The sequence below is a fragment of the Fukomys damarensis genome, unplaced genomic scaffold (assembly GCF_012274545.1).
Source record: "Fukomys damarensis isolate Sample0158 unplaced genomic scaffold, DMR_v1.0_HiC HiC_scaffold_1, whole genome shotgun sequence".
In the NCBI taxonomy this organism is placed as follows: Eukaryota; Metazoa; Chordata; class Mammalia; order Rodentia; family Bathyergidae; genus Fukomys; species Fukomys damarensis.
Window position 1 is genome coordinate 26,040,875 of NW_022900913.1, and position 16,417 is coordinate 26,057,291.

General features: G+C 36.3%; 1 protein-coding gene across 1 annotated transcript in view; it reads right to left on the bottom strand.

Moving 5' to 3' along the window:
• The window catches only part of Adamts12 (ADAM metallopeptidase with thrombospondin type 1 motif 12), a 184,440-nt gene that overhangs the window by 98,438 nt on the left and 69,585 nt on the right, over nt 1-16,417 (bottom strand). The window contains exons 11-12 of the mRNA XM_010607722.3: nt 14,183-14,352; nt 2,474-2,607 (exon numbers count right to left, since the gene is read on the bottom strand). Coding sequence (XP_010606024.3) covers nt 2,474-2,607; nt 14,183-14,352 — 304 coding nt within the window. The remainder of the gene's footprint in view (nt 1-2,473; nt 2,608-14,182; nt 14,353-16,417) is intronic.

Genomic DNA, 16,417 nt, shown 5'->3' on the forward strand with positions numbered 1-16,417 from the left:
CAAAACTCTTATGTCACCTCCATCCTTAACTCTTTGATGGATCCCATGGCCCTAAAGATAAACCCAAACCTCCTTGATAAACCACCCCTGTCATGTTAAAGACCTCATTCTTCCCTTAATACCCATCAAGTTTTTCCAGCGCATTTTTTCAGAGCTGAATGAACTCATGGGAATAATAATTAACACTTTTTGAAAGCATTGTTTTACTTCCACAAAGAAGGTAGATTAGAATTTTTTTTTACATTTTTGAAGATGTATCTTTTTTATTTCAATACATGTTTAATTTTCTCTCTAAAAACCTATAATAAATAAATAAGGAGACTAAGAAGGTTGAAAATACCTATAACCTGGACCTTGGAAAGACACGTTCTAAACTATTAGGTATATTTTAATTTGACATTATGTTTTGAACCTAACAACTTAATTCAGTATACCAAAGACAAAAAAAAGGGCAATTGTAGCTTGTGAATGATCTTCACTGAGTCCAAGGAAGAGGGTGGCAACCAAAGAGAATCTGACTTACTCCATTAAATTCATTTAATTGGTTTTAATAGAGAAACCCATGTTTCTCTATGTTTTGTTCTTCGGATCAATGCAAATTAAAGATTTTGTCTTTATACATGTAAAATTACTTTTGTCTAAAGTATAAATAAAGAGCAAAACAAAGTATAGATAGTGGTCACAGGAAACAGAGAGATCTTTTGCAAAAGGGAAGAGGACCAGGAGATGGAAGAAGGGCAGAGGTAGAGGAAGTAAAGCTAATGAAAAAGAATGAAGATGTGTTATGTTCATGTACCAAATTCCCTTAATCAACATAATCATTATGTCCTGAAAATATGCAATAATAAAAAATAAAAGATAATTTTAGTATCACATTCATTTCTTTGAGACTACAGTTCTCAGTCCAAACTGCATTTACTAGCAACAGGAGATTTTAAAATATTGATGCCTAGATCCCAAGCCCTCGAAACAATAGGTTTGAGATAGAAGCCCAGGATAAATAATTTTTAAAGCTTACCAGGTGATTCTAAGATGTGGCCAATAATGAAAACCACTGCTTTAGACAAAAATGGAGTTGTTTTGATCTGAGTTATCTAGATGATCACCCTCCCTCTCTCAGAAACAGACCTAATTCAGTATATGTTCTGTAGCTACAATGATAGTTTAAGAGAAAATTTTGCATGAGGTTTTTAAAGTTTTGAATATAATTATGGCTATTTGTTAGGTCATTTGTTCCTGAGAATCATCATCTTGCCTCTTATTAGTTTGGTCACCAATCAAGTCATTAGAAAAGTAAGTCCAAGGAGTTAAATACAGCTTCCCAGGATATTGAACATTTATAAATAAGAGCTTTTTGTGGGGGTCACTTTGTTCAATAGGGAAAAATTATGATACATTTTTGCAGAAACAAAATTTACTATTTATTTTAAACCAGGGCTTTTCTCAAGGGCTTTACATACGTGACCTTATTAATCTTTTTGATAATGCCTACTAGGCAGATACATTTATATCCCAATTTTTAAGACAGATAATTGAGTCTTAGAAAGATATACAGGGTCATAAAGCTGGCACATGATGGCACTGAATTTATAGGCTGGAGCTCCAAGCATTGAATCATTAAGTTTTACTATACAGTTTTCCTTTAATTGATTAAAAAACATCTCTTTAAATTGAAAGTTATTCCTGGAGATTAATCGGAAGGCTTGTTCCTTTTTCTTACAAAATAAACTGCAAACAGTAAGAAAGAATTCTTTAATGGTTTTATACTTATAGCATTAACAAATTGGATTTAAATAATTTATATAAAGATGGAGTTAGCCAGGCATGGTGGCACATGCCTGTAATCCCGGCATTCAAGAGGCTGAGGCAGGAGGATCACTGTGAGTTCGAGACCAACCTGTGCTACACAGTGAGTTCCAGTTCAGTCTCAACTACATAGTGAGACCCTGTCTCAAGAAACCCCCAAAATAAAATAAACAAAAATAAAGGAGTTGATCAAAGGCAAGAGTACAGAAAAATTACAAAGACCACAGGATTCTAATTACTTCTCATTTTGTCATTTGGAAACTCATGTTGGCAATCAGTGAAGAATTAAATGTTAAAATACTTTGTGAAAAGCACTATACAAACTATTATTAATTTCAGATTTTCTCAAATTTAATGGTCCTGGGAAAATATGGGCTCTATTTTTCTATAACTCCTCCTTTAGTTTGGTTCTTCAGTTTGATTCCAATTTAATATCTAATGTAATATCATAGTGAGCATCAATAAGTAAGTAACAGCAAGAAAAAAACTATTCTAGTCAAAACTGTGTTTTTTATGAACACTAAGAAATCTTGTCTCTCAGACCATATATAAAAAGCAGGTCATATGCAAATGCCATGAAAACATAAGCTTAGGAAATCTGATTTCTTATATTAACAAAAAAGTCATGATTTTATAAAGTTATAGATTAAGGAAACATACCCAATACCTTACACATGCCATTAATACAGACATTTCTGCTGTTGCCACCTTCAAAGCAAGGGGTGCCATCAATGACAGCATCCAGCATTTTTTCAGAAAATTGGCCATCTATGGGTCGGCAGTAGAGCCCACAAGGATGTGCTGAAGTGAGGAAAAAGACATTTTTAACCAAAAAAAAAAAAAAACCCACACATTTTTTATAAGTTATCTTTTAGCTCAGCACCTTTTTCCCAGGAGTCCTTTATACTCAGGACCCACAGTGACATTTAATCTTGTGTCTTCCCTTTCTGAGACTCATGCTAAGATTTTTTTTTTCTATTTCAGTTTGTTTTACAACTAATTAAATGTAGATGATCATCTTAAAGTCCTACTTGCTGTTCGTTACAAATGATGAGAACGTGCAATCCAACATTAAACTATCAAACTGTGCTTATGAAAATAAGGAAGTAGACACCCAATGTTAACCTAGAAGATACACTAGAGTAAGCAGTGCAGGATTTCTGGCAAGCATATTGCCAACTCACTGTTTATGGCCAGGTACAGACCTGTATAGGAGAGTACAGACTTGTCATGGAGTCAGTTTATAACTAATACCATTACCACTTATCCTCAACAAATATTCTTGCATATTCTTCTCAAATTCAAGATCTTGAGCACAAATTGACAATCACACAGGACTTGCTTTTTTCTGAAGCAGATGTCAACCCTATCTCATGTTGTTTTTATTTAAGCAAAAAAACTGGACACTGTTTTTCTTCAATTCCCATTTAGAAATCTCTTCGGGAAAATTCTGCCATACCATACATGAGTGAACGCACACACAAGGGAACAGCTATGAGGACTAGAGAGGCGTAGCTGCAGACAAGTCCCAGCTAGAGCCCCACTCCAACCCCAGAAGAGAAAAGAGCTGCACAAGTGCAAAACCTTCCTCCAGAGTTCCACGGTGCCATAGGTAAGTGTGCCCACATACCAGGGAGTAGCTGTGTGGACCAGAGTACTGGGACTGCAGGGGGATCCCAGCTATGGCCCACCCTGACCCCAGAGGTGTGGGCACACATCCCAAAACCACAGGCCACCTAGAAAAGAGCTGTATAAGCACAAAACCTTCATCCAGAGTTCTGCCACAACATCAGTAAATGAATGCACACACTGGGGAACAGCTGTGTGGATCAGCTGCAGGCGGGTTCCAGCTAGGGCCCCACTCCACCTTGAACCCAGAGGTGTGGGCACAAGTGCCCAAGCCATAGCCAACATAGAAAAGAGATGCACAGATGTTCAAACTTCATCCAGAGTTCCGTCATACTGTTAGCCACAGCCAAGGACCCACTTGAAAAAGAATTACACAAACACACAAGCTTCCTTGATATAACTAAGTGCTTAAAGACCCTAGCCAGAAGCCTTTACAGACAACAGGAACTGGGATACACAGCCCCCAGCCAAAGGCTCCCCTGGACAATAGCTACGTAAGGGCCCCAGTGAGAGGCAAACCTAGATACCATCCCAAGTGTTCACAGTCCCCAGCCAGAAGCCTGCACAGAAAAAAGGTCAGCTAAGGGATATAGAAGTCCACCATTCTAAACCCAGGAATTGGGGCACTGGGGAGCAGCAGAGTAAAGGCAGCTTTGTGGCCTGCTGAGAATTAAAGACGATGGGGTAAGCAAAAAGTTCCCTCAACAAAGGCAGAGCAGGCCGCATCAGTTGAAATGAGAAAGCACAGAAATAAGTGTCAAAAACCAGACTTCCAAATCACCTAAGGAAACCACAAAGGGAATGAGATGGAACAATCTGATACTCAACCACCTGGACTCCCTGCACTGGCAATGAAAGAGGTCCTGGAAAAAATGAAATTGAAATAATTTCTCAGATAAAGCAGAGATTGCAGCCATAGTAAAAGACATGATTAAAAATCTGAAGGAGACACAGATTAAAAAAAAAAAATAGAGCAGCTGAAAAGCACGATGGATCCCCAACATAGGAAACAAATAGAATTCATGAAACAGATGCAAACAGAACACCATTGAATGTTTACACAGGAGAATGAGCCAATTCGAGGACAGATTTTCAGAAATAAAAGATAAGATTGCAATTAGTGAACAGGAAAAAAAATCGCTTAAAAATAGTAAAGGCACATGAGAGATCAATCCAGCAGCTGCTAGGTGATTCAAAGCAGAATAACCTAAGAGTGATTGGAGTAAATGAAGAAACAGGAGAGAGTACAGATGACTTAAACAAAACAAAACAAACAACAACAACAAAACTGTTCACTGAAGTAATGGCAGAAAACTTCCCAAGTAGGGACAAAGAACCTGATATACAGATAAGTGAAGCTTATAGGACTCCAATTAGCTGTGATTAAGAAAAAATGTACACATAGGCATGTAATAGTTAAGATTCCAGAAACCCAACAGAAGAACAAAATTCTACAAGTGCTTAGAGGAAACAAACAAATCACATACAAACAAAAGCCCATCAGAATCACAGCAGACTTTTCAATCCAAACCCATGACGCAAGAGGAGAGCAAAGTGATGTATTTCAAACCCTAACTTCCAACCCAGATAGAAGTACACTGCAAAATTATCTTTCAAAACTGATGGATAAATAAGACATTTCATAACAAAGAGGACCTGAGTAAATTCATGAATAACCAACCAGCACTCAAAAAAAAGTTAAAGAACATCCTAGAAAAGACAATGATGATTACAACCCCAGAAAGCCAAGCAGAATAAATCCATCAGGTATGAAAAGAAATTAAATACAAAGGGGGAAAATCCAACAAAAAGAAAAGGTCATGACAAGGGAAGTCAATACATACCAGTTATAACCATGAATGTTATTGGTCTCAATGTACCAATCATAAGAAATAGACTGGCAGAATGGATCAAGAAGCAAGATCCAATGAAATGCTGCATAGAAGAAGCACACTTAATTCAAAAAGTAACACATAGACTGAAAGTTAAAGGATGGAAAACAATACTACACATGACAGGAACATGAAAAAAAAAACAAAAAGCAGAAGTAGGTATTCTCTTTGCAGATTGAATGGATTTTAAATCAACACTGATTAAGAGAGACAAAGTAGGACACTACATCTTTGAAAAGGAAACAATCCAAAAGGAAGAGATGACACTCAGAAATATATATGCACCAAGCACAAGTGCACCCAACTATATTAAACAAATACTAACGGACATGAAAATTCATATAAGCACTAATATGCTACTACTACTAGTGGGAGTAGTAGTAGTGGGTGACCTCAATTCTCCACTGTCAAAAATAGACTAACAAAGACAAAAAAATGAACAACGAAATAGTAGAACTCAGTCAAACTCTTGAACAAATGAACTAGACAGATGTTCACAGAGTGTAAAATCAGAATACACATTTTTTTCAGCTGCACATGAGTCATTCTCCAAAATAGGCCAGATACTCACTTATAGAACATGTTTAAGTAAGTGCAAAGGAGTTGAAGTGATCCCCTGTATATTTTCAGACCATAGTGCAATGAAATTGGAGAGCAATAGCAAGAGAAACCACATAATTTAATAAATACATGGAAATTGAAGAACACACTTGAATAAACAATGGGTCATAGAGGAGATCCAAGAAGAAATTAGTTTTTACAATTAAATGATAATGTCAATACAAAATATGAGAATCTGTGGGACACAATGAAACAAGTCTCATGAGGGAAATTCAGAGCAGTGAATACTCATATTAGGAAAGAAGAGCAAGCTCAATTAAAAAAACTGATGCTGAACCTCAAGCTTCTAGAAAAAGAAGAGCAGGACAAACCCAAAGCTCATACAAGGGAGGAAATTGTAAAGATCAGAACAGACATCAGTGCAATGGAGATTAAGAGAACAGTACAAAAAAAACAATGGAGCCAAGAGTTTGTTCTTTGAAAAAATAAACAAAATTGAAAATTCCTTAGCCACCCTAATCCAAAAAAGGAAAGAAAAGGCCCAAATCTATGCAATTGGGAATGAAAATTAGGAAATTACAACAGACCCAGCAGAACTCCAGAGGATCATCAAGACCTACTTGGAGAACATATATGCCAGGAAGATGGAAAATACAGAAGAAATGGACAGATTACTAGAAACATATAAATTACCAAAACTGAGTGAAGAAGCCCTAAACATTCTAAATGACCCAATATCAATCAATGAAATTGAAAATGTAATTAAAAACTTACCGACTAAGAAGAACCTGAGCCCTGATGGCTTCACTGCTGAATTCTGAAAGACATTTAGAGAGGAACTACTGCCACTACTGTTTAAACTCTTCAAAGAAATGGAAAGGGAAGCAATACTCCCAAATACATTCCTGGAAGCAAACTTCACCTTGAGCCCCAAAGCAGAGAGAGACCCAAGTGAAAAAGAGAACTATAGGCCAATCTCACTGATGAACATGGATGCAAAAATCCTTGGTAAGATATTGGCAAATAGAATGCAGGAGATCATTAAGAAAATCATACACTGTGGTCAAGTGGGATTCATCCCAGGGATGCAGGGATGGTTCAACATACACAAATCAATAAATGTAATACACTATATTAATAGAGCCAAGCACAAAGACCATATGATCATCTCAATAGATGAAGAAAAGGCATGAGACAAAATCCAAAATGCATTCACCATAAAGAAACACCTTGCAAAAAATTGGAATAGATGGGCTCTACCTCAATCTGATATAAGCCACTATGAGAAACCAACGGCCAATATCATACTAAATGGACAAAAACTGAAATCCTTCATGCTAAAATCAGGAACAAGACGAGGATGTCCACTATCAATCACCATGTTCAGTGTAGTTTTCGAAACATTAGCCACAGCAATCAGACAAGAGAAAGAAAATGAATGAAAATGGGAAATGAAGAAGTCAGATTATCATTGTCTGTAGAAGACATGATACTCTCTATAAAAAAACCCAAGAACTCTACCAAAAGTCTTCTAGATTTAATAACCAAATTCAGCAAAGAAGCTGGATGCAAGGTCAATGCACAAAAATCAACAGCTTTCCTGTACATGAAAAACAGACTCACTGCGAGAGAAGTGGAACAAACAATTCCTTTCACAGTAGCATCCAAAACATTGAAATAGCTAGGATTCCACCCACCAAAAGGAACTGAAGACCTCTACTCTAAAATCTGCAACTCTCTGAAAAAAGAGATTGACGATGGTATCAGAAAATGGAAAGCCATCCCCTGCTCCTGGGGAGGAAGAACCAACATAGTGACAATGGCCATACTTCCAAAACTGCTATCTAGATTCAATGCAATCCCAATTGAAACTTCAGTAGCATACTTCACAGACCCTGAGAAGGCAATCCAAAAATTCATTTGGAAGAAGAAGAGACCTAGAATAGCCACAGCCATTCTAAGCAACAAAGACAAGGTAGATACAATCCCTGACTTGAAACTACTACAAAGCTACTGTGATAAAACAAAATGGTACTGGCATAGAAACAGACCTGAGGACCAGTGGAACATATTAGAAGATGCAGAAAAAAGTCTAGACACACTCAGCCACCTCATTTTCAACAAAGGAGCCAAACACCCTCACTGCAGGAAAGGTTGCCTCTTTAGCAAATGGTGCTGGAAAAACTGCTTTTCAATTTGCCAAAGATTAAAACTAGACCTGTTATCTCTCACCATGCACTAAACTAAAATCAAAATGGATTAAAGATTTAAATAATAAAACAGAAAACTAAACCTGCTGGAAAAGAGGTTAGGTAGAACTCTTGAAGACATTGGGTAAGGAAATATTTTATGAACAAAACCTCATTTGCCGTGAACTAGCATAAACAATCAACAAGTGGGATTATTTCTTTTTATTGAAAAGCTTCTGTGCAGCAAGAAAAGCAGACAATAGTGTGAAGAAACAATCTACAATGGGGGAAAAACTTTTCAGCAGCTCTTCCTCAGACAAAGGTCTACTATCTACAATATATGTAAAGAACTAAAAAAGAATCAGACCTCCCAAATTTAAAGACGCAATCCAAAAATGGACATCTGAAATGAGCAGACATTTCTCGGACAAAGAAGTAGAAATAGCAAATAATCCTATGAAAAAATGATCAGCATCAATGGTCATTCGAGAGATGCAAATGAAACCAACACTGAGAGTCCACGTCACCCCAGAAAGAAAGGCTGCTATCCTGAAATCAATCAATAACAAATGCTGAGGAGCCATGGGGAAATGGGAACCCTGCTCCACTGCTGGTGGGAATGTAGACTGGTGTGACCTCTGTGGAAGTCAGTGTGGAGATCCCTCACAGAACTACAATTCAGGTCCCATTTGACCCTGTATCCCCTTGCTGGTTATCTTTCCCAAAGAATTGAAAGAATCATACCACAATGATCTATGTGCACTCATGTTCATAGCAGCATAATTTGTGATAGTTAAAACTTGGAAGCAGCCCAGCTGCTCATCAACAAGGAGACTGGATAAAGAAAAAAAATTTTAAATAAAATGGACTACTACTCAGCCATAAAGAATGAGAACCTAGAGACATTTATAGCTAAATGGATGCACACTGAGCCGATACTCTTAAGTGAAATAAATAGGATACATATGTGTAAATACCAAATAGTTTCTGTAGTGTGAGAAACTGCAAGTGTAAATAAGGACTAAGAGGTATGATAGATAATGAAGGGGAAATGGGAGCTGTAGGGGAAAAGAAAGATGGGAATGGAATTAACATGAGAAAAGAAAAAAATGGAAACAAAGTCTTTGTAGCTAGGGAAGTGTGAAGGGGTTGAAAGGAGGGCAGGGGAGTGGGGAAAAACTAAGAACCAAGATGATTATGTAAAGGTACACATTTCCAATGATGATTGTCACTATATTGTATAGATTTAATATGCCAATAAAATTAATTCATTAAACAAAAATAAATCTCCTTGGGTCTGTTTATTGTCAGGAACACTAGTAATTTTCTTAATGCCATGGCCAGGCTAGGGCTCACTGATATTAGCTGTAAGTGTGTTTTTTATGGGCCTTTCTCAGTGCAGATGGGAATCAAATGCAAAGACAAAGTGCATGGTGCTAACTACTTCTGTTCAGGGATCCAAAAATCCATGTGGCAAGAAATTTCTCAACTCTGACTAAAACTCGAGATGAAAAAGGTATCAAACACAAATGTTCAAAGCTTAAAGTACAAAGGTAAACACAAATGTAGAAAATGAACTGATTTCATAATCTCTACCAATGAATGGATGCAGCAGTGTTCAACACTGGTAGGGAAAAATTTCTTAATCAAGTATCAAAGAAGATAAAATTAAAATGAATTAAAATTATCAGTGGACAAAGTACAATTGAATAGGACCATAAAACTATGAGAAAAAAACATAATTTGTGGTTATTATATATCTCATTTCTGGCACTATTAGCTTGGTCACTACCCAAACTGGAGCAGAAGTACATATAGAGAGTCCCTTGGGAGCTAATCTCTCTGATGAATAACAATGTCCATCTGGGTGCTGAATGCAGGGAGCCATTGCATTAACACTTTGGGTTGTACTTTAAAATTCAGATTTAGCATTTTATATTTGGACACCTAAGACAGAAAAGTAACCAGACCTGAGGAATTCTTGAGCTTTTCTTAAAAAGTTATACTAAAGGTGCTGATAAAGGTCCAGAACTTGGGACACTGAGGATGTAAATTTTAAGGAGATTCTTAATCTTGATTTTATAAGTGGATCCTCATAGAGAATAATCCTCCATCCTGTAACAAGTGTGAACTAAATTCCATAATGGTGATACTGCAATATTTGTCTTCAGCTGCCAATGTTTGGCTTAGTATGGTGGGTTTGAGCTGTTAAACCCACTCTGAAAAAAATCCAGAGATGTTGCTATTCTTGTTTATATAGTGAATCAGAAGGAACTTTGCTTGTGAAAAGAACAGCTATTATATTACTTGAACATTATTTCTTAGATTTGGTTTTGCTTTATAGTAGTTATCTTTTCAACAGTCATAACCATTTTATGCCGATAGTTCTTTTACAGCTATTTCACAGATGAGAAAATTTAGATAAAGCAATATAAAGTTTTTCAAGATTGCTTAGTAGGAATTGCAGCAGTACAATACCAAACTGGTTTGGTTTCAGAGCCTACACTGCTGACTTCTAACCAACAGACCCCAATTTTTTTTCAAGCACAAAAAAATGTCTTTTCTGAGATCTTTAGAGTAATCACTCTTCAGATTAACAGATAATATTTTATTCATGAATCATAATAGGTAAACACCCAAAAATTTGGTAGTGTGCCTTCTAGGTCCCATTTTAATTCAAAATCCATTTTCTCATGAGGCATTAAGTACAGAGGAAATACTCAGCCTGGGACCATTTACTTCTACAGAGAGCATATTTAAAAATTTTGATTCATGAAAATCTTATATTATTATTTTTTTGGCAGAGGTGTACTGGGGATCAAACCTGAGTCCTTATGCTTGCTAGGCAGGCAGCAGAGCCACTGAGCTAAATCCCTGGCCCTCTTATATTCTCTTAAGAAAGTGACTTAAATTTTTCTATGAGTCAGTTTCTTCATTTGAAAAATGAAGATAATAATATCTTGTAAAGTAATTGTGACAATAAAGACAGAGATGCAGTCAAATACTTAGCACTGTATTCAGTATACAATATATGCTCAAGAAGTGATAGGCATTTTCATGTTCTTATCATGAGTTCAAGGAATTGTAAAGGCCTTTGAAAGTAGCCTTGCATTCTATGCTTCTCAAATGTATAAATTTGGCTCAATCTTAATTTCAGAACAAAACAGCAACAACAAAAAAAAAACCTCCTGAAATATCTTCTTCTGCAGTTTATTATGCCACTGCTAATCAATTCTGTGTTAAATACATGCTTTGTTTTACTATTTTGTAAATAATTGGTATCTTGTAAATTTAATGTAAAGGATTCTAGATCCTGCTCAGATATTAGGTGATTCCATAACTTTCTTTTACTATGATACTAGACCTCAGTCAAAGATGTTCCAATTGTACAATAATTACTAAGGACCTTTGAGGTCTATAATTACAAGACTAGGGATTTTAAAGGTGTTTTCATCAAAATTCATGTCCTCAGGGACACACAAGAATATCTGTACATTGATCTGCTACTAACAGCCATGGAGATCTGAGGGTTGAAAAGCTCAGTGGAGTCAGAAAGAACACAGCCTGCGGAATTGGAGGCCCTAAAGTTAGATCCATAAGGCTTCAAACCCGATCACTGATCTTAGACTTTGCCAAAACTTCCCACTCTCTAGTCTGCACAGGGGCTTTTAGAAGGATAACATGGTAGTTACTATTAATTTGTTCCAGTGATTGCTAGCAGAACATTACTTCCAGAAAGGGCTTTTAATTAATCTCTACCAATTAATGGATGTGACAGTGTTCAACACTCGTAGGGAAAAATTTCTGGATCAAGCATCAAAGATATCTTTTTAATCCTAAGAGATTATCAACTGAGGAGTATTAAGAATAAATATCAATCTTAGTGATAGAAATCAAATAAGGGGAAAAATAGGAAAAAATGAAAAAAATGGAAATAAAATGTTTGTAAATGGGGAGGGGAGGAGGGGGTGAAGGGAGGGCAGGGACAAAGGGAAAAAATGAGAACCAAGACCTGTCATGTAAAGGTACAAGATCCCAATGATGAATGTAACTGTACTGTATACCTAGAATGTACCAATAAACTCAATTTAAAAAAAAAGAATTCAAAGTCATTCATAGTGCAGTGAAATGCTTATCCAGAGAGAAATGGACAAATCAGTGCTATGCAGTCATTGAGAGGAATGATGTAAACCCTGATACCATGATCTCTTGCTCAGTAGCCAACAAAGATGTAAAATCTGAAAAAAATATGACTCTACTGTTGTACAAACAAAAATGCTCTTAACAATGGTTATGTCAGAGGAATAAGCTAAGTGTCGTGGGATATAGGAATTTATTTCTATTTTATTCTATTGTGTACACTTGCATTTGTTATAAGGCACACATATTCATTTAAAAATATTGTTCTCAGACAAGAAAACTGGAATAATCTCCTGTTATTTGCAGTAATCATGACACATTTCCATGAAGAAAGGTCTTTGCTTTGAAACTTTTCCCCATCTTACTTCCTTATTATGGGGCTAGTCATCCTCTAATTTTAGATAATTTAAATAGCAAGCACTGTATATAAAACAGGAATACTTGGTGAATATAAGTGTAATGGTCTATGCAGTCTTAGAAATATCTAGTAAATAATGTGAGGACAACAGAAACAGATTACAGAGCCACCTCTGTGACTTTGTAGAGCATAGGTGTACCTAAGGCTAGAGAGGAACCTGTGCTTGGAGCAGCCACTGCAAATTTGTGGTTGGGTTCTGTTTAAGCAGTTTTTAGGCTGAGATTAAAATATTGCTTCCCTTTACTCTCATTCTTTGGCCTTTGTTTTAGGCCAATACTGGTAATGGACCATATTGATTCTCATCAGTAATCATGGGTATGAGATTCTCTGTTCTAAAGGTCAACCCTGTAGATTTTATCACCTCTGTAGCACTAGATATTATCTTTGTCTTACATTTATCCACCTGGTCTGACATACCCTTTTGTGCATGACGTGAGACTTTTACCCTCAAAAAGATTTCAGGCACATTTATAATTCTACTAGGTGAAAACTAATTTACTGGTGAACTTCCACCCTCACAATATCTAATTAATCTTCTAAAAGGAAGCTCAGGTAAATGAATGGATATTGAATCAAATGCTGCAATTTTTCTGAAACAGGATGGCTTTACATTTTTGGATAAGAATCTTAATGGAGGAAGTTACAAATCATGAAAGATTTGATGAGATATTTTTTACTGCATCGCCTTGAATCTCCTCAGCTCAGGAAAATCTTTCTTGTTTTCACGCCTCACTCCAATAAGATGGCTTCTCATGTTAGTCTGTAAGTAATGATCACAGATTCTTCTTCATTTTTAGGGGAGAATGTGTTACTGGTTCTGATGGGGAGGTTTTGCCAAATCTGCTGTTTATTAACATTCTCCATCTCAGTTGGGTCCCTGACACGCATTCTTTAGATATTTGATTTTGCTTTTACCCTTCTCATCTTCTTTTGTACCTATGAAACAGGGCTAGCTCTCACTCATTTTTTATCAAGTCATCCCTATTATCTTGCCTTTCCTCATGCTATTCTCATCCCACTTGGAATGGCTTTGAATTCTCCCTCTTTTCTTCTTTCAGTAGTATCACTACTATTTATTATTTATTTATTTTTGGTTGTTGTTGTTTTTGTTTTTGGTACTGGGGATGGAACTTGGGACCTTGCACTTGCAAGGCAGTGGAACCACTAAGCTAAATCACTGGCCCAACACTACTCATTCTTAAGAATAACCCACTGCTTCCTTGGAAACCTCTTTGAAATTACTCCAAATCTACAATGGCTTTTTGTTCTGAATTTCTGCCAAAATTGCAGACCATTCCCCTTGCTTATCAATAAGAAATCAGAATCTGAATGCCTACAGGTCCCATTTACCACTCAGTTGCACCTCAATTGTCTTAAAGTAAGTCACCATGTCTGATGAACTTCTCGTTCATCTCCCACAGAGTAGAACAGAACATATTCAGTCTTCAGCATTTACTCATCAACTTGACCAGATCAGTGCTACCATCTTCTAAACCATGACATACAGATGTAGTCCTACATCTGAGATATACTCTATGGCTACTGACCTTGATTAAAAACAGGAAACCAGTGGTAGAATTCATTCTTGTAGGGAATGGTGTCAAATTCACTGCACTGCATCTGTCGAAATGTTGGTACATCTGTGCGACAGGGGTGGACATTGCACAGGCGATAACGTTTTCTTTCTCCAGTGCAGTATTTCCCTCCAAACTTTGGTCTAAAAATGAAACAGATAAGCTCTTCTTTTAGTTCTCTGAAAGGCCAACATTTTCTTTTAAAAGTCTTTTAAATGCCTGTGTCTTGCTGAACGATGCTTCTCTCTGTTCTCAAACTCACTTTTTAAAGAAATCATTCCAATTTTACACATTGTTTGTGTGTTTCTCTCCATTATTTCAGCTCTATATATACAGTTGCCTATTCTCATGTAGTTTGTAATCTTTTCCACTTGCATCTTTTTTGCCTGTATGTACATATTTGCTGAAAAGGAGTACATTATTTTCCTCCCCCAAATCTGTCTCTTCTTTGATTTCTATTTAACAAATTAACAGTGGTCAGATTTCATGATTATTCATCCTTTATCTTCCTTGAACCTTATAGTTAATCAGGTGTCTGGCTATCAATTGTATTCTAATGTTTGTTTTTCTCTCCTCAATCCCACATTCACTAAACAAGTCCATCTTTGTTTTCATTCCTGTCTTCCTTTGCCTACTTTTTTCATCATTCAATCCATAGTATGGAGTTTTATTTAAATATATTTTTAGATTGTGTTAACTATTGTAGTTTCCCATTTTAATGGTACCCAGTCACATGGACATCAATAAGCAATCAGTATCTGAATGCCTACAGGTCCCATTTACCACTCAGTTGCACCTCAATTGTCTTGAAGCAAGTCACCGTGTTTGAAAAACTTTTCATTCATCTCCCATATAATATCCAGCCTTTTGAGTCTGGCATTGTGGGCCCTCATGATCTAGCTCTACTCACTTGAATAACCCTTATTTCCTAGTCCCCTATCTCCATACACTGCTCCAGTGGTACAAGCTTCCTTATTTATAGTTTGTTTTCTATTCCTGTAGGTAGATTTTCTTTCTCCTTAGTCTTCACATGTCTACAGACTGTCTGTGCTCTAAGGCCCAAATAACTCCTACCTCCATCATGGATTGTTCCTGTACTCCAACCAGAAACAATCTCTTTCTCCTCATAAATGGCATTTCATGCATCAACTCTAAGCACTCTTTAAACTTACCTATACTCATTAAGGAACAGAGAATATCTTTCAATTTTCTAATGTCCATTTTGATATTCTTTTTCAGAGTGTAGGTTTAATGAAACCCCAATCAGAATACCAAGAGCATTTTTCATAGAAGTGAAAAAAACAATCCTAAAATTCACATGGAATCAGAAGAGACTCAGAGTAGCAAAAATAATTCTGGTTAATGAGCAAGGTAGGGGATATCACAATCATGGGCATAAAGTTATACTACAAATCCACAGTGATAAAAGCAGCATAGTCTGAGCAAAAACCCCAGAAAACTGACATGAGGATCAATGGAACAAAACAGAACACAGAAACAATTCCAGGAAATTTAGCTATTTGATCTTTGACAAAGGGGCTAAAAACATACAATGAAGAAAAGATGTCCTGTTTAATAAATGAAGCTATTAAAATTAGCTATCCACATGCAGAAGATTGAATCTATACTCATATTTCTTACTGTGTACTAAACTAAAATCAAAATGGAGCAAATAACTAAATGTTAATACAGAAACGCATGACCTGAAGACAAAATAGGTAAAACTCTTGATGTCATGTGTATAAGCAAGGACTTTATGAAAAGAACCCTGGTTGCATAGAAAATAGTATCAAGAACCAACCTATCATAGCAAATTGAAAAGCTTCTGTACAGTAAAAGAAACAACCAACGTAATGGAGAAGCAATTTACAGAATGGGGAAAAGTTCTGCCATTTATTCCTCAGTCAGAGGACTAGTGTATAAAGAACTCAGAACTACTAGATGCCCAATATAAAAGATCCAGTGAAAAAATTGGCAGGTGAAATGAATAGACACTTCACAGAAGAAGTCCAAAGAGTCAATAAATATATAAAGTAATGTTCAATATCACTGGCCATTAGAAAACTGCAAAGTAAAATAACACTGAGACTCCATCTTACCCTAGAAAGTATGGCCACCATCAGAAAAGCAAATAATAGCAAATGCTGGTGAGGCTGCAGGGGCAAATGAACACTTCTACATTGTTGATGAGAATGTAAACTATTACAG